Raw genomic sequence first — 21,758 nt, forward strand, 5'->3', positions numbered from 1 at the left:
CTTAACTCATGAGAGACCTGATATCCGAGGAACCTCTTCCAAACCAACTCAGGGCAAGTAACCTAATTTTTTTTTTTTCATAGTTTGTGAATGTAATTACTTAACAGTTTTAAAAACCTATGAAAAGTAAAATGCAGCTTTGTATGTAATGAACTCTCAGAGCTGAGAAAAAGAACATGCAGTACTGAGTCTTTGAAAATTAAAAGGGCCAGGGAGATGGCTCAGAGAAGAAAGCCTTCTCTGTGCAAGCAAGACACCATGAGTTCAAACCCCACGTCTATGTAAAGCTGGGTGAGGTCATATGCACCTGTAGTCCCAGTGGTCAGCTGGCAAGATGGGAGGCGGGAACAGGAATCCCTGGAAGTTCAACAGCCAGATAGCTTGGCATACGCAAATGCAAACAATGAAGAATGTGTCTTAAACAAGGTGGGGATTGAGAAGCGACATCTAAGATTGTCTTCTGACCTACACACACACACACACACACACACCATAAACATACAAAAACCGAAAGAAAGTTAGTGATTTTCTGAGTAAAAGTAAAAATTAACAGCCCTTCTTTTTTTTTTTTTTTTTTTTTTTTTTTTACCCATAACAGCCCTTCTTGAGCTCAGGCTTCAGCAAACAAACAAACCCAACCCCATTCCGGGTTTTTTTTTCCAAGTCCAAAACTCAGAGCAGCCTTTGCCCAACAAGGAACACCCCCTGCATAAGCTTTGCTTCCTTTCAAGCGAAGGTGGCGAACATCCCAGGGCTGAAATGGAGCTGCTGGGAGTCACAGCCCTTGCTCTTGTGGTTTCTCTGATTAGCCTTAGTTTGCTTTCAGTGTGGCCAAAAACACGCACGAAGGGAAGACTGCCCCCTGGCCCGACCCCACTTCCCATGGTTGGGAATGTACTGCAGTTAAACCTCAAGGACATGCCTGCATCTCTTTCCAAGGTAAGGGCTTTCCTCCTTGGCTCTTTGCTTCTGGGTTAAATGCTCACCTCTGGACTCTGCTCTCGCGGCTTCCTTCCTTAGTTCTGCTCACCACATAGGCTCTTTGGGATGTTCCTTTGGGGGCTACAGAAATGCAAATAATCCTCATCTGTTTAGGGTTGGATCACTTTAGAGCAGGTAGTGAGAGGTTGGCTTCTGAATAAGATTCTGGATCAGAACATACATTAAATGAAAGGCTGACGCCATTAACATATAATACCAAAGGCAAGTTTGACAAATGTAAACGTGTATATTATTGTTTTATACAAGATTATCCAAGGGAAGCTTTGTGATTCTCCTTCTAAAGAGGACCCATTCTCTTCCTAACACAGCTTGTCTGCCCTGGCTACAGTCGGAGAAATAATATCTTCCTAAATTCACTGTGCAAAAATACATTCTTCAAAATGGAGAAACTGTATAAGGATTTTTCTGATTATAAATCTTTGCACTAATATTTATTAGATGAACAGATTAGTCCATGCTTTATGAGAAGATGTCTTTTAGATCTGGAAATATTAATGCATAACAATAGAAAAATCCCCATCCTTGACAAGCATCTTCTAATACGAGTGACTCAGGATGAAAACAAGTCATGTCTTTGCATGTCACTAGAGAAAATGATAATGTGGAGATGGAAAGAAGCAAACATTGTAATAAACGTCACTTTGAAAACTGTTTTATGACATTTAGTTTGTGTATGTGTGCATATATGTGTTTATGTGCTTGAGAGCACATGCCATGGCACACGTGTGGAAGCTAGAACACAACTTGAAGGCTTTAGCTCTCTCCTTCCACTTCTTCCACCATGTAGATCACAAGGATTTGACTCAGGTCAGCAAACTCGGCAGGCACCTTTACTTGCTGAACCATCTCATTAGCTCAACTTTACTTTTTGAGCACATTGAGTTTTAAAGAGTAATTGAGCTCCAGATACAAAGAATGCCCCTTCTTCCCATGCATGGCATCACCTGTTTACATCCCACACCAAATGGAACCTTTTATAATTGAGGAACTGCATTGATGCATCTTTATCCAGAGTCCTGAGTTTACGTTTGAGTTCTCCCTGTATGCATTCTCTGGACTTGGGACAAATGCATAATGGTGCATATCTGCCCTTAAAATGTCAGAATAGTCTCACTGTCCTAGAAATCCCCTGTGCTGCCTTGACAACCACAGTTCTACTGTCTCCCTAGTTTTGCATTTTCTAAAATGTCATGTAGATGAGTCATATACCATGTAACCTTTCCAAGTTGGTTTCTCCTGCTTAATAATAAGCACCTAAGAATTCCTCCTCGTCTTTTCATGGCTAACAGATCATTTCTGTCTGAATTACTACAGTTTCTGTGTTCATTCACTTTTGGCAACTACAGATAAAATGGCTACAAATATCCAGGTTTTGTGTAGTCCTAAGTTAGCAATTTCTTTGAGATACCGAGAGACATGGTTGCAGGGTCATATGCTTAGTTTTGTAAAAAAAATTGCCAAATAAGGTTGCTGTGGATATCATTCTGTATAAATAAAACACTGATTGGCCAGTGGCCAGGCAGGAAGTATAGGCGGGACAAGGAGAGAGGAGAATTCTGGGAAGTGGAAGGCTGAGTCAGAGAGACACTGCCAGCCGCCACCATGACAAGCAGCATGTGAAGATGCCGGTAAGCCACAAGCCACGTGGCAAGGTATAGATTTATAGAAATGGATTAATTTAAGATATAAGAACAGTTAGCAAGAAGCCTGCCATGGCCATACAGTTTGTAAGCAATATAAGTCTCTGTGTTTACTTGGTTGGGTCTGAGTGGCTGTGGGACTGGCGGGTGACAGAGATTTGTCCTGATTGTGGGCCAGGCAGGAAAACTCCAGCTACATAAGGTGACAGAAAAAGCCATAAAGGAAAGAAGAGAAAAGTATATTCTATGCAAAAGGAACAAGATCCAGTACTCTGTAGCAAAAGGTGCTTAGTAGAGTCAAGGAGGTGAGTGCAGAATAAACAAGAGAAGAAAATGGGCAGAAGTGGACCATAGTGCTAAAGAAATTCAGAAGAGTAGATCTCATGATACTTTCAGGGCTGCTATAACAACATTACTTCTATTCCAAGAGAGGACATCAAAGCTTTTAGATGAAGTGACATAATATGACTTATGTTTTAACCACATGGCTCTGCAAACTTGTAGTTAGGGGCAGATTGTAAAGATGCTAAAAAAGAGGCAGGCTACCTGTGCAGCAATAATCTGGGGGGAGATGACGGTGGCTCAGACTAGTGTAAGAACAGAGGAGGTAAGGAAAGTGCCTAATTCTAACTGTACCTGGAAGACAGAGTCAACAGGACCTGTTGACAGGTTTGAGAAGAGGTACAAGATAAAGAATGAAGAATGCTTGCCAAATTTCTACTCAGCAGGTTGCTACAGAATAAGATGGGAGAGGCTGGAAGCAGGTGTTTTTCATTTATTTGATATTGGAAGGGTAGAGTGTACAAAAAGCTCAGTCAGACATGTTATTTCAAAGACCTACTAATTACTGGAGTGAGAATGTGAGCAGGTAATTTAACATATGAAACTGAAATTCAAGGGATGAGCCCAAATTTACATTTTTAAAATTTGGGAATCAGAATGTACTTAAAGCCATGAAATAGGATGAGATCCTACTGGGATAGGTAGACTGAGGCATAATCTCAAGAGACCCCAACAAAGGAGTCACCCAGATACTTAGAAGTCTCAGGGGAGGAACCAGTGAAGTAAGAGAAGCACCCAAAGAGTGGGGTGTCCTGGAGCCCAAAGGAAGGATACATTAAATGAAATATTTTAATCATGTCAGACACCAATTGCTGGTAAAATAACATGAGACTTAGCAAAGTAGAACTTTTTTTTTTTTTTTTTTTTGGTTTTTCGAGACAGGGTTTCTCTGTGTAGCTTTGCGCCTTTCCTGGAACTCACTTGGTAGCCCAGGCTGGCCTCGAACTCACAGAGATCCGCCTGGCTCTGCCTCCCGAGTGCTGGGATTAAAGGCGTGCGCCACCACCGCCCGGCCAAAGTAGAACTTTTAAGGGAGCCTCGGAAAATAAGTTTTCAGCACAGTGATGTTGGTAAGAGCTTATGTTGAGGTTACAGGAAAGACTGGGGGAGAAAAAGTAAAGAGCAGATTTGACAGCTTTTTGGAGCTATGCTCTGAAGAACTGTGCTTTGCACTGTAGCTTGAGGGGGTTAGAATCCAGTGCACAAGCTGGGAAATGGCCCACCCCCAGCATAAAGAGTCATTTGTAGAAGCAGAAAACTATGCACATGGGCACAGGTCTGGTGAGTGAGCAGTGGCTGTGGTGGCAGTGGAACGTCTCTGGAAGATACGAAGAAGAGCCATTGACTCAGAGGTCGGGAGAAGAAGGACTGGCAGGCTGTGTCTTTGGGGATAGAAAAGGGTGGCTTAGGGTGACAGAATTTTCCACTGTCTGAGTGGAAGCTGGGAGATGAGTGAAGGAATGAAAGACACACATCAAGGAGCAATTACAGAATTTAAAATCTAGTGGAAGTGAGAGGAAGGAAGCATTCATATTTGGCGCAGGATATATTCAACATGCATTCTATCCATGAATGGGAATGCCCTTATATAACAGTATTATGTACAACAAATATACATGGTGAAAAGTTTAAAAAAGAAACAACCAAATAAATGACATTTGTAAATCCGAATGGTGCATAATTCTAGGACAGTGATAAGAAGTATAGTATTGGATGCCAAAGGAGAACTTAATAAAAAATGTGGGGAAAGATCTAGAAGGGAATATCATTTATATTAAACTAAAGATGTAGTATACACACTCAATAGAATTTTTTTTACTTAGTAAGGTTGCATGTGCAATGAAGGAGTGAAAGGACCACATCCTTAAGGTTAAATTTCTAAAATGAGACTGATGGAGCAAAGGCCAAGCTCTGTGCAAAACTCTTACAAGCGTCCAGTAGAAAGATTTCACAATACTATTTACCCAAGGGCTTCTCTCTTCTTCCAGCTGGCCAAAGAGTACAAACCTATTTACACTCTGTACATTGGATCCTGGCCTACTGTGGTCCTACATGGATACAATGGTAAAAGAAGCTCTTCTCGACCAAGGTGCTGAATTTCTTGGGAGAGGACCTTTTCCCATTGTTGAAGATAGCCAGAAAGGACATGGTATGTTTCAAACCAAACTGCAGGCGAACTGCCCTTGATACCTGGGTATTTAGGGGAAAGAGATCTGGCTACTAACTTACTCCATGTCTGTTTTGCACTTAGCAGCTAACCACAAGCTTGCAGCGCTGCAATGGGACTCCAATGCTCAGAGTTATTAAAGATTCCATAGGATAGGTATAGTTCCCAACAAGACTGACCACATTACAAATGACAGACAGACACTTGGAGGTTCCAGGTCACAATTTCATTACATACTGAGCAGATGTGTAGGGCAGATCTTGGAGGATCCCAAATGCAGAGGTTTTTAAAGGATGAAGCACATTTGGGATGCTCACCTTAGCCTTGGTGTCCAGAGTGTAGCCTGAGATAACATTACATGAGCATAACTGATGGAGGGGTGTGTGTGTGTGTGTGTGTGTGTGTGTGTGTGTGTGTGTGTGTGTGTACATTTACAGGCCATAGGTCATGTGTTGTCCTTGCTTTTCACTTTAATTTTTGAGGCAGCATCTTTCACTGAACCAGGAGCTTGCCAATGGGCTAGGCTGACTGGCCAACGAGCCCCGGGAATCCTCCTATCTCTGCCCCCTCCCATTCCGGTGCTGGAATTATAGCTGTGCACTGCTATACCCAGCTTTTTATGTACTGGAGATCTAAGCTCAGATTCTCAATTCTCATGCTTGTGGGATAAGCACATCACCAACTGAATCATCTCTCCAGTTCACAAATGTTTTGTCACATAGCTTATAACTCTTATCTCCAGAGCCCACTAAATTAACTTGAGGTTGGAAGTTCAGGATATCAAGTGACTCAATCAAGTGATTCAACCTAGTTGTCTTGTCTTCTGGCATAGCTAGCCCTCATCTTGGAATTATTCAGGACTCATTATGAATCAGTTCATTATAATAAACTTGGGCATAATCTAGAAAATCTGCAGTGAATAAAAAAAGGGGGCTTCTTATACAAAGGACACTCATGGGGTTTAGAAGCTCAAAAAAGAAAAAGAAGGAAAACCGATGAAGAGCTTAACATCATCTCATTATACAACAGTCTCTAGCTCCTTGGAGATGAGCGTCAAGTCAGATGAAGTCACCTGTAACTTAATTCTGTGCACAGGATTGAGCTGAAACCACATAAGAAGCTTTTCTAACAGGAGTCGTTACACACAGGTCTAGTATCGGAGAGAGGCAGTGGAGTGCAGCTTCCCATGGGGCAAACGGGGCACAGTGGCCACAACAGCAAATCGTGACCAGATACAGCAGCTACTGGAAACTGAAGGAGAGAAGAGGATGGAGGAGGAGCCTATGAGTAGACATGATCATCCCAGTCACATTCCATTCTCAGTTAGATACAGGTGCACAGAGAACTCATTTTACTATTGTATTCAAGACTTAAACATGTGTTAGACATTCCTTTATATGTGTCAAATGTTCCACAATAAAAGAAAAACCAAAGCCGGGCGGTGGTGGCGCACACCTTTAATCCCAGCACCCGGGAGGCAGAGCCAGGAGGATCTCTGTGAATTCAAGGCCAGCCTGGTCTACAGAGTGAGTTCCAGGAAAGGCGCAAAGCTACACAGAGAAACCCTGTCTCGGGAAAAAAAAAAAAAAAAAAAAAGAAAAGGAAAAGAAAAAAGAAAAGAAAAACCAAGAGTTTCTTTCAAGCCATTTAAAATGATAAACTTTGAATCCCAGATAAATAGAAATGATTCTTTTGGAAGTATATTATGAATCCTAACTACATATAATACACTGTGAGTTGTACAAGGGGAGTGATTTAGGGCCACTCTCAAGATCAAAGCACAACTGCAGCAGCAGCCACGCCTCCCTTTGGACAAAACAAGCTGATTGATTGCATTGGCTGTTGTGTCCTTCTCTGTTAGTATTTTTAATTGTTTGAGACTATAATATAACTACATCATTTCTTCCTTCCCTTTCCTCCCTCCAAAGTCTTCCATATAATTAATTCTCCTTGCTCTCTTTCAAATTCATGACCTCTTTTTCATTAATTGTTGTTACATACATTTGTGTGTGTGTGTGTGTGTGTGTGTGTACACCTAAATACATAAATACAACATGCTCAATCTGAATAATGTTACTCGTTTGTATATATATTTCAGAGTTGACCATTTGGTATTGGATAAACATTTGGTGTGCTCTTCCCTGGGGAAGACTATTTCTCCCATTCTCAGCCTTCCTTAGCAGCCTGTAGTTCTTTATGTAGGGTTGAGCCTCATGGTCTTTCCCCTTCATGTTAGCATGTCTGTTGGGGCTGTCCTTGTACAGGTCATGTTTATCAGCCATGTTGGTGAAACTGACATCCCTTGGACATACAATCTCACAGAAAACTCCTTGTTCTATCCCGTCTTCCAAAATGATCCCTCAGCTTTAGGTACAGAATTGCGTTGTAGGTATGTATCAGTTAGGACTGAGCTCTGCAACTCTGTATTTTAATTGGTTGTGGTTTTCTGTAATGGTCTCTGTCTGATGCAAAGAAGTTCCCTTGATGAGAGGTGAGGGCTACACTTACCTATGGATGTAAGAACAAGTGTTTAGATTGTTGTTAGGGATTATGCTGACTTAGTGAAATGCCAGTTGTAGAGTCTCCTCCAGCACCGTGATTCCTCTAGCCCTGAGTAGCTGGTGAGTTTTCTAGTACCAGTGACGCTTCCCTCCTGTTGAATAGTCTTCCACCCAATTAGAGAGTTCTTGGTTATTGCCAAGGTGTGTATGCCACTACTGCATCCATAGAGTTATTGTAGCTGGAAGATTTTCTGTGTCCCGCCCAGCCCCATGGTACCACAGCTGCTTATAAAATAATCACACAGAGGCTTAATATTATTTATAACTGCTCGGCCATTAACTCAGGCTTATTACTAACTAGCTCTTACACTTAAATTAACCCATAATTCTTATCTATGTTTAGCCATGTGGCTTGGTACCTTTCTTCAGTTCTGCCTTGTCATCTTGCTTCCCCTGTGTCTGGCTGACGACTCATGACTCAGCCTTCCTCTTCCCAGCATTCCTTTAGTCTGCTCACCCCGCCTATACTTCCTGCCTGGCTACTGGTCAATCAGCGTTTTATTAAACCAATGTACAAAAGCATTATCCCACAGCAGGTTATCGTTCTGTGCTGGTCATTGTTGTGGTTCATAGGCACCATAGATGGGTAGGACTATTGATTGGTTTCCTCCCTTGGAAGCTTGCATGGTTCTTTCTAGTACCATGTAAGTCAGTCCTCAGGGAAGAAACTTTCAGATCAGTTTCAGCTCAGAGAGCCTTCTTGGTGTCTCTGTTAATTTCTGATTGGATGTGGAAGCTGCTGGGCTTGATTGGGCTGAGATGGGGGAAAGTTACTGGCCTAAAATTTGCAGTTTTTGCAACTTTGAGAAAATGAGTTTATAAACTTCCCTTACTGTGCCTTACCTGCATGCAGTGAGAAGGAAGCAATGAACACTTCCTTCCCCACCTTGTGTGGGGAGGGAAAATGGACAAAGCGTTAATGTTTTCCTTTCCCTTCTGTCTCAGCTCCCTACTGCTGCCATAGCAAAGCACCACATGAGGGTGGCTTAAAGCAAAAGAGCCTTGTCCCATAGTAGAGATTAGGAGTATGAAATCAGGGTGCCAGCAAGTTGGTTCCTTTTGTGAGCTGTGCAAGAGAATCTGTTATGTCACCTTAACCTCTGCATTCATGTTCATATGAAACCATGTGTGTGCACACGTGTGCACATGCAAATACCCCCATTTTATAAGGATCATCCCGTTGGGTTAAGGACTATCCAATGACTTCATTTCAACTTGACTACCTCTGTTAAGACCCTGTCTAGCTGGGTGGTGGTGGCACATGCCTTTAATCCCAGCACCTGGGAGGCAGAGCCAGGTGGATCTCTGTGAGTTCGAGGCCAGTCTAGTCTATAGAGCAAGATCTAGGACAGATTCCAAAGCTACACAGAGAAACCCTGTCTTGAAAAACCAAAAAAACAAAAACAAAAACAAGACCCTGTCTAAGTCAGGTCATGTTCACGATACTGGGGGTTAGCTTACCCAAGTGTTTTGGGGGAGGGGAACAAGTCAGTGAATAATATTTTGCTAAATGGAATATCTGCTAAAATACTAACTGGCTTTCTGATGCCTTTGAACAATATAATACTACTGTAGATTGCTGCAATGTGTGTGCAGCTAATCAAATTATTGAAATATTTCCTGGCATTTATCTACTCAGTATTTTGCCTACCTCTTTGATCCTTAAACATTTATACCATTGCTAGTGGCAACCATTCAAACCCTTAGTTTATTCATTTGACCCCTGGAATTAGGTGTTATTGTTTATTCACTAAACTGTAAAGTTAAGGGCCAGCGAGATGGCCCATGGGGAAAACGGGCCACCCAAGTCTAACAAGCTATGTTTGATCATGGAACCTGTGGTAGAAGGAGGGAACAGACTCCAGAAGTTATCCTTTCACAATATGCATACATAGCATGCATGTGCCTGCATTCACACACACCCATCATACACACATAAACACAGTAATAAGAAAAATAAGTTCACAGTTTAAAATAAATGGCTGTCTTCTTAGAGGTTTAGAGATTTCACAACGTTGGGTGATATTCTGGTAATTATTTTTATGTGTAGTTCAGGCTAGCCTTGAATTCGTGATCCTCCTATCTCTTCCTCCTTCAGCAAATCCTACTGGTGTGCACCACCACAACCAGCATATTCTGATAATTAAAAAAAAAGCCTTAAATTTTATAAGTTTAAATCTTGTGTGTGTGTATGATTTGCCTGAATGTATATCTGTGTACCACTTGTGTATAAACATGGTTTTTTTTTTATATATAGACATGCAGTATGAGAATTTCCAGCCTCTTGAGGGTGATAGCCACCAACTGCTCAATCAAAGCATGGGTTTATCATAGATTACATTCAATCTGGAGATAGGGTAATAGAGGATTCCTGATCTGAGCGTTGTTATAGCCTTGACCTTAAATTTTATTAGACAGTACTCTGAACCCAAGTGTCCTTCACATAGCTCATTATTACAACCAGTCCCTAGAAAGTGCACTGGCTCTCTGCCTCTTCCGTATTTCCTGTCATATACTCCCAGCCCAGGAGAATCCAACCCTCTGCCATCTGTGTACTCAGAAGATAAGCAGTGCTAGAGAAACTCTCACAGTAATGAGATTGGGTTCCCTCGGTAGCAATACATTCAAACCAGCTAGAGAATCGAATGCACAAATAGACCAGGAACAGAAGTGTAAGCAAAATGGGGAAACGGGTGCCGAACAACCCAGGCACACTGCGTGAGAGAGCGTAAGACTTTCATGCTAGTGTTACTCAAAGGTTGATTCTGAATAATCCAGAAACTCTGTAGATTTAGAGCAACGAGGAAAGAACCTACTCTGGAGGTCGCTATGGTGTAGATACGGTTTGTTCTCAAGGGTTCGTGAGTCTCTACTTGGCTCCCGGATTAGCCCTGTGGGACTTTTAAGACAGCCTGGAAGGATCCCTATGGCAGTTGGGAGTGTGCCCCCAGAAAAGGATGGTGGGACCCAGTCTGTCTTTGGCCTCCTGCTTGAAGAGGTGATTTCTCCCTTTTGGGTGGTTTGAAAGAAAATGACCCCCAAAGGGAGTGGCACTGTTAGGAGGTGTGGCCTTGTTGGAGTAGGTGTGGTCTTGTTGGAAGAAGTGTGTAACTGTAGAGGCGGGTTTTGAGGTCCCATAGATGCTCAAGATACCACCCAGTGTCTCAGACCACTTCCTTTTGCCTGTAAGATGTAGGACTCTCGGTTACTTCTCCAGCACCATGTCTGCCTGTATGCCGCCATGTCCTACCATAATGATAATGGACTGCTGAACCTCTAAAACTGTTAGCCAGGCACCTCAATGAAATGTTTTCCTTTGTAAGAGTTGCCATGGTCATGGTGTCTCTTCACAGCAATAAAAACCTAACTAAGAAACCCTCTATCATTCCTTCCAATGGGATTCATCCTTCTCAAGGCCATCCCAGAGTTGAGCTGATGTTGGCACCATGCTCTTGAACCTTCAGAAACATGAGCTAAATAAACCCCAGTTTCCCATCAAACAGCCTCTCCTTAGGACTGTGTTCTCCCCCTGCACACCTCGTTCTTGTCTCTCCTCAGTGTCCAGCCCTGGCTTGTAACAAAGAATGACTTTATACTCCCGCTCTCCTCACTTCTTCCTTTTGAGTGCTGGGATTGTAGGCAAGTGCCACTGTGTCCAGTTTTATGAAAGCCAGGGCTTCGTGCCTTCTAGGTTGACAGTCTAGAAACTGAGTGTGGTGCTTTGAATGAGAATGGCCTCAATAGGCACATATGTTTGAATACTTGGTCCCCATCTGGTAGAACTGTTTGGGAAGGATTATGAAGTGTGGCCTTATTGGAGGAGGTATGTCACTGGGTGTAGGCTTTGAGGTTTCAGAAACTATTCCCAGTTAGCTCCCTCTTTGCTTCATGGCTGTTATCTTAAGCTGTGAGCTTTCCCTCCTGCTCCAGTGCCATGCCTACTGCCTGCTGCCTGATGCCATGCTCTCTGCCATGACGATCATGGACTCACCCTCTGAAACTGTAAGCCCCTAATAAACGGTTTCTTCTGGAACTTGCCTTGGTCATGGTATCTTAGGACAACACTAGGAAAGTAACTAAGACGCTGACCTACACCCCCAGCTACTCCTCAGGTATCATCTCTTTATAGTAACCTTAAACAGACTAATCATAATTGATAAGGACTTTTAAATTTTCTAAAAAATATTAAACCTAAAGTGTAATAGTGTAGTATGGTCTGGCAAGAAGGGAAAGGTAAGGAAGGCATTTTGGAGCTGGAATCAGCAGGGCTTAACAAAGTCAGGTGTAGCAAAGGGCAGAGAGGACACGAGGATGCCCCTGAGGTTTAGATTGGCCAGCCCCATCTAAAGGGGGAAATCAGGATACACCCCTGGCTTTATGAGAGGAAGAAATTGAAAAGTTACTGCCATGGACCGTGCTGCATTCCAGCTCCTTGTTTCTTCTTAGTTTTTCAAAAGGTTTTTTTTTTGTTTTTTATGTGTGTATATGCCTGCATGAGCGTTTGTGCATCACCAGCATGCCTGCAGAAGCCGAAAAGAGGGCACTAAATCTCGGAACTAGAGTTACAGGGGATTGTGAGCCACCCAATGCAGGTGCTGGTAACTGAACCCAGGTCCTCTGAAAGAGCAGCAGGCACTCTTAACCATGAGCCACCGCTCAGCCTGGTTTCAACTTCCTTCAATAAGGCTAACATTTGCAGAGCGTAAATTCGGAGGACAGAAGCATAATTCCTATGTTGATCTATTTCAGATGTATTTATCCTCTAATACAGAAAAGCACACACAAGTTAGAGACAGACTAAGTATCAAAACAGAACTCCGTGAGATCACATGATGGTTTTGATTGCCTTTAACAGAGCCAGACGAAAGTCCTTCCCATAGTTGGTTGAAGTTGCTCTTCATCCACCAGCAACCCTCTTTGTACATTTCTGCTCCTCTCGACCGTTGCTTAGATTTGTATTTCTGTGACAGTTGTCATTTCAGTTGAACTGCACTCCACGTGGCTTGAACTGTCAGCTCTGAATCCAGATAAGGAGCACCAGCAGTCAGTGTAGACAAGAGAAGAGCTGTAGGGAAGTTGGCCTCTGTGGTACAGGACACGTTCCCTAGATGTACATTCTGTCCCTTTTCCCAGGACTAGTTTTCAGTAGTGGAGAGAGGTGGAAGGTACTGCGGCGCTTCTCCCTCATGACCATGAAGAACTTTGGGATGGGGAAGAGAAGCCTGGAAGAGAGGGTGCAGGAGGATGCCCAGTGCCTTGTGGAGGAGTTACGACAAACGGAAGGTGAACCCCGTAGCCTGCCCCTAGTCCTTGCTTCTCCTTTAGGAGTCCCTTGGCCCAAGGTCTGCCCTGTCTGTGAAGACATCAGCCAGAATAGAAACATCATCCCCAGGCTGTTAGTTAGGGCTGTATGATGTTTTCAGCTGGATTCAATTTCTAACCATAGCACTTTACTAGATGTACATTTGGACAAATTACTAAACTTTTCTAAGATACATTTGCATTATTTGAAAAAAATCAGGCTACAAGTAAAAAATCAATAGAAAGATTTAATGACATAGTAAAACCATTTGCATAATACCAAATATATTAGAAATGTTCCATAATATTACTCATTGCTATTATTATACATATAATAACAAAATGTGCTGTTAATTATAATATTACACTATATAGAGCATATAGTATCTCATGCTATAATGAGAATAATGGAATATACTAACAACATACATACTGTATATGCTAACATACACATGTGTAATTAATATGAATAAGATCCTTACATCCTAATAAAGGAAGCTTAGAGGAATAAACCATATGTATAAATCTGAAAGAGAGGCCAGTTCTTGAAATCCTAATACAGGATGAATAGAATGCTCATTGTTGAGGCGCCAGGACTATAACTCGGTGGGAGAGGGCTTGCCTGGCATGGGCAAGGGCCGAAGTTCAATCCTGAGCACCACAAACAACGGATCTCAGTGTTGAAATTCTTTCCCCACCAGCTCACCCTGTGATCCCACCTTCATCCTGGCCTGTGCTCCCTGCAATGTGATCTGCCCCATCCTCCTCAATGAGCGTTTCCATTACAAGAATAAGACACTCCTCATTCTCATGGACCTTTTAAATAAAAATTTTCACCGAGTGAACTCTGTATGGTGCCAGGTAAGACCCAGCTTCTACCCTTGTTTGTCACTGTCCTTGTTGGTCGACTCGAAGCCTATTACAGAGTCCAAGGCCCTGGGTTCCCCTGACCTGTGAGCACAGTGCCCTTCCCTCTCTTTTTCTGTGTTTAGCCCAGTATCTACGGAAGTTTGCCTTCTGCCTGCTCCATCCGGTCTGCTCAGAAAAATTCGTAGTTTAGGAGTGCGGCTCAGTTGTAGAGCACTTGTCTGATGTTTGTGAGGCCCAGCCCTGTAAACTAAAGAGAGAAAGAAGCGGAGAGGAGGGATGGAGAAAGGGAATCCGCTCCTAGGCATTCCCACTGAAACCCCCTCGGTGCATTCAGGTTGAGCGGAGCTTGAGCAGAGCACAAGCCGTGGACAGAGGGGTCACTCCTCTCTGCCTGTGCTTACCCCCTCCCCTCTGTTCGCTACACCACTCCTCACAGGTGAAGTTTTGAGTTTTTGTCTGTGCTCACTTTCATTTTTAGATGTACAATCTATGGCCAACACTTATGAAGCATATGCCTGGAAAGCATAAGGAATTTTTAAAAAGACTTGGTGATGTTAAAAATTTCATTCTGGAGAAAGTGAAAGAGCACCAGGAGTCCCTGGATCCTGCTAACCCCCGGGACTACATTAACTGTTTCCTCAGCAAGACTGAGGAGGTACAGAGCCTGGGGAGGGGGACCTCTTTCCTTTATGTGTTTTAGCCCCCCATGAAGATGCAGGAAAGCAGAGTCACATATGAAAGTAATTGTTATAATTCTGGGGTTTTATGGATTGCTGGATAAAGGGTTTGAAACAAAGACTATACATGAACTGTAAGCGATGTTATGTGTACTTAGTATCAGCCATTGCATAGCATTGGTCCTTGGAATGCCTGAGCATGAAACATAGTGTGACTGGAGAAAACAGTACGATTCTAAAATCACATCTAGAGCTCCAAACCTGAAAACCAGTTTGTGAGTTCTGAAAATTAGCACTGTCCACGTGAGAGTCCCCCAGCTGTATAGACGAGAGGAAAACCCCACTCAACTGTATCGTAAGCACACACACGACTTGGATAGCCAGGTTCCCTAGAAAGGATGTCTGAGAGAAGAGTACTGATGTCCCTTCCACTGATCACAGAGTTCCCTGTGTCAGTTGAGACATTTACACTTACTCCAGTTACCAAAGAGGTTCATTGCAACAGCCTGTTCATTCTGGTGAATGTTAGGGGACCATGTGTTTCTCTGGAAAAAAGAAAACTAGCAAGGTGTGGTGGTACACGCCTTTAACTCCAGCACCCAGGAGGCAAAGGCAGGTAAATCTCTTGTGAGTTTAAGGCCAGCCTGGTCCACATAGCAAACAAGTCACAGAAGAGCCATAGCGCTGGGTAGAAAAAGCGAAGCTGGCTAGTCATGCCCCAGTGACCTTCCTACACCGGCCTCCAACAGAGCTTATCAACTAGTCTCTTTCATTAAATACAGCACAAGAACTTATCACCCGTCAAGTGTTTGTGTATGGGGCATTGTTCCGAGAACTTCCTCCTTTAATGCTCCAGTCTCTGTTAAAGCTTTGTGAAACTCAGGGAAGAGATTGAGTAACGCACCAGGGGCACACATCTGTGTCTTGGCTAACCTGAGATTTGAGCCCAGAAGATTCAACTTCATAATTGATTGTCAATTCACAATAGTACAGCAAACAAAAGGAATCTTATGTATGGGGATTTTAAGAAACCATTGCCTTTTCTTGAACTCACAGAGCCCATGACTCTACCACCCACAGGAGAAGCACAACCTGAAATCTGAATTTGATCTGGAGAACCTGGCAATCTGTGGGTCCAACTTGTTTACAGCAGGCACTGAGACAACCAGTATTACCCTCCGATTCAGGATTCTGCTCCTTGTGAAGTACCCCAAGGTGCAAGGTGCCTGGATGAGTCCACAGTGTAGGAAGGAGGGTGGGGCTGCGACGCTTTCTGGGAAGGACGTTGGTTTTGAGGAACAGAATTATGTCCCATGGTGCCGATAAGAAAGAAAGTTAGGAACTAAAAGACTTTCACTTAAGTTCAAAAATAGGACTTATGAAACTCAAACCTCATATGTTAGAAAAAGAGACCAAAACAAACAAAACCCAAGCCATAATGAGCAAAAGATGTAATGGGCTCCATGATAAAACCACACTGGACCTGCTAACACATGGTGTGTTGACCTCATGTGAGTTCCTTCATCTTGCAGGCTTCTATTCCCCCACCTTTAAAGTGCACCAAACTCCCCAAGGGGGATTCTAAGCTCCGATGTAATTTTTATGTTTCTTTTTATTAGTATATACTAAGTACTTACAATGATGGGTTTCATTATAACTTTTACCTGCATGTATATAGTGTACTTCGATCCTGTTCATTTCTCCCACTTCCCACTCCTCCTGCTGATCCCCTTCCTTTTCCCAGGTAGACCCTAGTTCCCCTATTTTCTTGTTTTGAGTTAGGTTTTGGCTGTGTGTGTGTGTGTGTGTGTGTGTGTGTGTGTGTGTGTGTGTGTGTGCGCGTGTGTATACCAATGAGTTTAGTTAGGGCTGCTTATAGGAAATGGCTGAGGGTTACTACAGGAGAATGGGCAGCCTATCAGTAGCTGCACCATTGAAGGAAAATCTCCCTTCTACAGCAACCACTAACAGCTTATAGATCATCAGGTGGGTCACAAACATGATTTTATAGTTTGTAGGGAAGCTGGATAATCTCATGCCTGTTCTCAGATATTAACTATAGGTAGTCAGTATTTACTGCTCAAAACGCCGTTACCATTTCCACAGGAGATAACAGGAAAGCGAGAGAAGCTGATAAAGTCTCCCAGCACAAAAAGGAGCAAACATTTTCCCTCTATGGCTGATTTGCTGGGAATCATGTGATCAGTTGGGAATGCCTGGGTCTTTTCCTAACCACAATACATCTGTGCACATTACTGCCCCAGCCTTTGCTTCCAACCTTTGGGATTTGCTGCGAAACAGGGATGCCTAGCAGCACACTTTTGACTCCCACAAAGCCTTCTCTAGGCCACTTTCAATCACTCCGTGGAAGTATTTCCAGATCTCCTAGAAATAAAGGCCTGAGTAGCCCTTTCAATGTCTCATGTCTCTGCAGCTAACGTTCATGAAGAACCCGATCCTGTGATTGCACACACACCCCCCCCCCCCCCCCCCCCCCCCCGCAGCATGGAGGACAAAGTGAAGATGCCCTGCACCGATGCTGTGTTGCATGAGGTTCAAAGATCCATCACTCTCCTTCCTTCTAGTCTGCCCCACGCTGTGGTCAGGGACACGAAATTCAGACACTGTGCCATCCCCAAGGTTAGATGTGTTTGGAAAAGATGACTGACTGGGAAGGAAGGGCTGTTGGGGAGACCCTCTCAGTTCTGTGCAGGGAGAGTCACCAGAAGAACACAGGGACTGTCACCTCTCTGGCCTCGTCTCTGACTACTTAGAATATGGAGGCAGACCTAAGCTTCCCAGACCCCTTCCTGTCTTCCTGTCCCATGTAGAGATGAGCAGTGGCGTTGATGAGTAAGAAGCTCACCGGCAATGGGAAGGTGCAGCAGTGTTAACGCTAAGCCACATCGTTGTCTTGGATCTTGATTTCCAGTTACTCAGACATTTGGACTGTCACTGTGGCTGACAGTTAATGTGTGCTTGCTAGGGATGCAGCAAGGTGCTGCATCTACATGTAACGGCTCTGTAGCACATAACGTGGAGAAAATCTACCAAAATGTGACCAAAACACTGCCAAGCCCAAACCAGCATCCAATCTTAAAAAGATGAGTCCAAAAGTCTGCTAAAGTGCAAGTCTACAAATACTGTCTAGCTGACATGGGCCTAGGAGCAGAAACTCTGTGGTAATCCAAAACCAAGATACACATCACAAGACAAACCAAGGGGCTCGGTGGGCGAGAGCTGGATGAGCACAAGGACCTGAGATCAGATCCCGGCACCCATGTAAAAAGCTGGACATGACATGCACATATAACCCAGCACTGTGGCAGGCAGAGGCAGGAGGATCACTGGGCCTTTCCTTCCCTTTTAATAAAACAAGTTCTCGAGCCTCCATGTTTCATTCCGTCTAACTCAGTCACTGCTGTGCTGAGATTACAGGTCTATGCCACCAAACCAGCTAAGAAAAAGCTTACATTAATAACAAAAATTGCAAGAAAAAAGTACTCAAGGGCAAGCAGGAAGTTTGCAGAATTTTAAAGATTCAGCCGGGCAGTGGTGGTGCATGCCTTTAATCCCAGCACTCAGGAGGCAGAGCCAGGCGGATCTCTGTGAGTTCGAGGCCAGCCTGGTCTATAGAGTGAGATCCAGGAAAAGAGCAAAGCTACACAGAGAAACCCTGTCTCGAAAAACCAAAAAAAAAAAAAAAAGATTTAAAGATATTTTTGGTAATGAAAGATTTTTTTTTTTTCTGAGACAGGGTTTCTCTGTGTAGTTTTGGTGCTTGTCCTGGATCTCGCTCTGTAGACCAGGCTGGTCTCGAACTCACAGAGATCTGCCTGGCTCTGCCCCTCCAGTGCTAGGACTAAAGGCGAGCGCCACCGCTGCCCAGCATGCCTCAGATTCTTTACATGTGCGATTTTGATTATGCTTTTGGTCCTTGTGTCTTCAGAAGCCCTTCACTGTTGCCAAATCATGTACAGTGCCCACCCTCACTGTTTGCTTTATATTGCTGTGATAAAACACTGTGGCCAAAAGCAGTTTGGAGAGGAAATGGCTTATTTATATTCAGTTTACAGTCCGTTGAGGGAAGAAGCTAAGACAGGAGCTGAAGCTGTGAAGGAACGCTGCTGAGTGGCCGGCTCTTCCTGGCTGGTCCAGTTTTTTCTTTCTCCCACACCCAGGACCACCTGCCCAGGGGTGGCACCCCCACAGTGGACTGGGTACTTTCACACCCATCATTCATCAGGAAAACGCCCCCTAGGCTTGCTCATAGGCCAATCTGATGAGAGTATTTTCTCAGTTGAGGTTCTCTCTTCTCAGTTGACTCTAGCTGTGTCAAGCTCATAAAGACTAACCAGGACCCATACATTTATGACTTTCTATGGGATCATGACCCACAGTCTAAGAAGCTGGAATCTGCCAGACTGTGGTGACACACACCCTTAATCCCAGCACTTGAAAGGCAGAGGCAGGCAGATATCTGAGTTCAGGGCCAGCCTGGTCTACAGAGTGAGTTTCAGGACAGCCAGAACTACACAGAGAAACCCTATATTGAGAGAAAAAAAAAATTGAGAAGAAGCTGGAATCTAAATCTAAGCTTCACAAAAATCTTACCAGGCGAGGAGGGAAGGCTGTTTCCATTACCACATTTTACAAGTGAGGAAAATGGAGTCTATATAGATCCGAGGCTCAGGATCTCATTTCCTTTCACTTGCATCTGAATCCAGAAAGAAAAAGAAAGTAAACATAAAAAAGTGATTCTTTCAGCTTGAGGCAGAAGCCCCACTAAAGCACGTGTGTGGACAATGTGAGCTGCAAGCCTCAGATTTCAGCAACTATTATTGAACACTGACTATCACTCTTACCACAAAGAGCTATCCTGTCAATAGCTAAGAGAGTGTAGCGGCTATAACCTGAGACAGTCTTCAGGGAAGCGTGTGAGTGTTTTCCCGACTAGATGTATTGTTAATAGGAGTGTTTGCTTTGAGCTAACGTGTGGCAGAGCATCACCGTGATCTCCCCCGTTTACTCCAGGGCACTGCTGTGTTCCCGTTACTGTCCTCCATCTTGTTGGATCATAAGGAGTTTCCCAACCCAAAGACATTTGACCCAGGACACTTTCTGGATAAAAATGACTGCTTCAAGAAAACAGACTATTTTGTTCCCTTCTCCCTTGGTAAATACACACGTCTCGGGCAATTTTTAGCTTCACTGAATTATGCCATAAGTAAGTGATCCATTGATGCAAAGTCCATTGATCAAACTGTCACAATGTTCCAGGTCTAGAGGGACATTTAAGTCTCTCCGCCAGTCACATGAGGTAAGTCTTCCAGGAACTATTCTGTGGGCTGGGAAGGCAGGTTTTTAAGGAAAACAAACATTACTCAAATTCAGATGTCACCTATTGCCTGGTGATAAAGTAACTCACTGTTGCAGATTTTATCTATTGATTTCCTCTTGTAATATTAACTTTTCCAAAACACAGATGCAGATGTCTTCGTTTTTAACTGTTAACTATTACTAATCTTCTGATTCTCAGAGCCAGAGTCTGTCAAAGAGCCTCAGTCCCCTCCATCTTCTGTCTTCAAAGTCTGGCCTCTATTTATATTTCCTGTTAGGTCATAAAAACGACTTGGCATTGCCAGCAGGTCTTCTTCCTTATTGTTAATCTGTGCATCTGTTTGGTTAGCATTAAAAAAAAAAAAACAGTTTGAGGAGCTTGGGATTGTAGTGGTAAACCAGTTGTCTACAGTACGTAAGGCCCGAGGGTTGATTTCTAGGCCTGCAAAAATCAATCAATCAATCAATCAATCAATCAGTAAGTTTAATATGCATTGTTTCTAATTGCAATGATAATAAGTGTTCAGCATAAAAATTCAAGAAACCACAATAGAGGGAAGTAAAAACTACTTGGAATTTCCCGTTACAGAGACAATCTCTTGCTCTCTCACTACAGGCACTTCGAACAGTATCAGGGTTTATGTAGTGTGTAGGTTTTTATACTAAACTTGGTTTATTCTGTACAATCTGCAATAATCTGCTTCACGTAGTACACTGTATAAAAGATGCTAATCTTCCGTGAAAATGCTTTCCGGCTGCATTGTATAACAGATCCACAAGGATTTGCTTAATCCTTTATAGAGCCAGGGCTAGGTGTCATTCAATCTCATCGTGTCATAAGTAATGACCTGAGTGCTGGCCTCGAAGCCTTGCGAGCTCCTACAGGTAACCCCTTGGAAGTGTTACAGCGTTGAAGATGACTGTTTCTTCAGTGTTTTTCAAAACTTTTATTTTTTAAAAAATTGTATGTGTATGTGTATATATGTGCATGTAAGGCCCGAGGAGGTCAGAAGAGAGCACTGGATCCCCTGTAACTGAAGTTAGAGCTGTTTGTGAGCCACCACGTGGGTGCTGGGAACCTGGGTCCTCTACAAGAGCAGCAAGTGATCTTAACCACTGAGCCACCTCTCCAGCCCCTAGAGTGCTTTGATAAGTGCTAATTTACTATCCTCCGGAGCATCCTGATTGGCATTTTCAGTGGCTTTCAGGTCTCATTTGAACATGAAAAGAGCTAATGTGGTGCTTTCCCCTTCCAGGGAAGCTGTCCTGTGTTGGTGAGAGTTTGGCCCGTATGGAGCTGTTCCTGTTCTTCACCACCATCTGCAAACGTTTTCCCTAAAGTCTCTGGAGCCTTGGGACCTAGATATCAAGCCTGTGGCTACTGGGCTTATCAATCTTCCACCACCTTATAAGCTGTGTCTCATTCCTAGATAAAAGTTTGTCCTTTTAATCATTTAAATTGAAATAATTGGTCCCTTTTTCTAATGTCTCTATTCTAAGTACTGTCTTGGCCAGAAACATTATTCATTCAAACCACATGGGCATTTGTCTCAGTCTACAAATTCCTTGACATAGAAGTCTAGGTCCTGAAAGCTCCGGGACACAGGCCGTGTGTCTGTGTTCCTCACCTCCTCTATAAACCAGGCCCCAGCAGAACTGTCGCCCCAGAAGGCCTTTGTCAGACCCATCAGCAAGCAGCAGAGCTTCTTGTATGGCTTTGGAAATAAATGAATTTTCTATCACTTTTACAACAGAGAAGTTAATATAATGGCCTACATACGTTTTTAAATTCTCACTTCAAAGCATCTATATGATTTGTATCACATCCGCAAAATAAATTTTCACCCCAATGATAGAG

The 21,758-nt window shown here is 43.4% G+C and overlaps 1 protein-coding gene across 1 annotated transcript; it reads left to right on the forward strand.

Annotated features, from left to right (window-relative positions):
• Positions 1–721: 721 nt before the first annotated feature.
• On the forward strand, positions 722–21,758 carry LOC128094350 (cytochrome P450 2C44-like). Its single transcript, XM_052712677.1, is given in 11 exon segments — positions 722–939; positions 4,973–5,043; positions 5,045–5,133; positions 12,846–12,999; positions 13,718–13,874; positions 14,362–14,538; positions 15,641–15,782; positions 16,995–17,200; positions 19,595–19,736; positions 21,157–21,216; positions 21,219–21,758. Coding segments are annotated over 11 exon segments (1,494 nt in total). The 5' UTR covers positions 722–759; the 3' UTR covers positions 21,335–21,758.

The sequence above is a fragment of the Peromyscus californicus genome, unplaced genomic scaffold, assembly GCF_007827085.1.
Source record: "Peromyscus californicus insignis strain IS unplaced genomic scaffold, ASM782708v3 Scaffold_4__1_contigs__length_199733344, whole genome shotgun sequence".
Classification (NCBI taxonomy): Eukaryota; Metazoa; Chordata; class Mammalia; order Rodentia; family Cricetidae; genus Peromyscus; species Peromyscus californicus.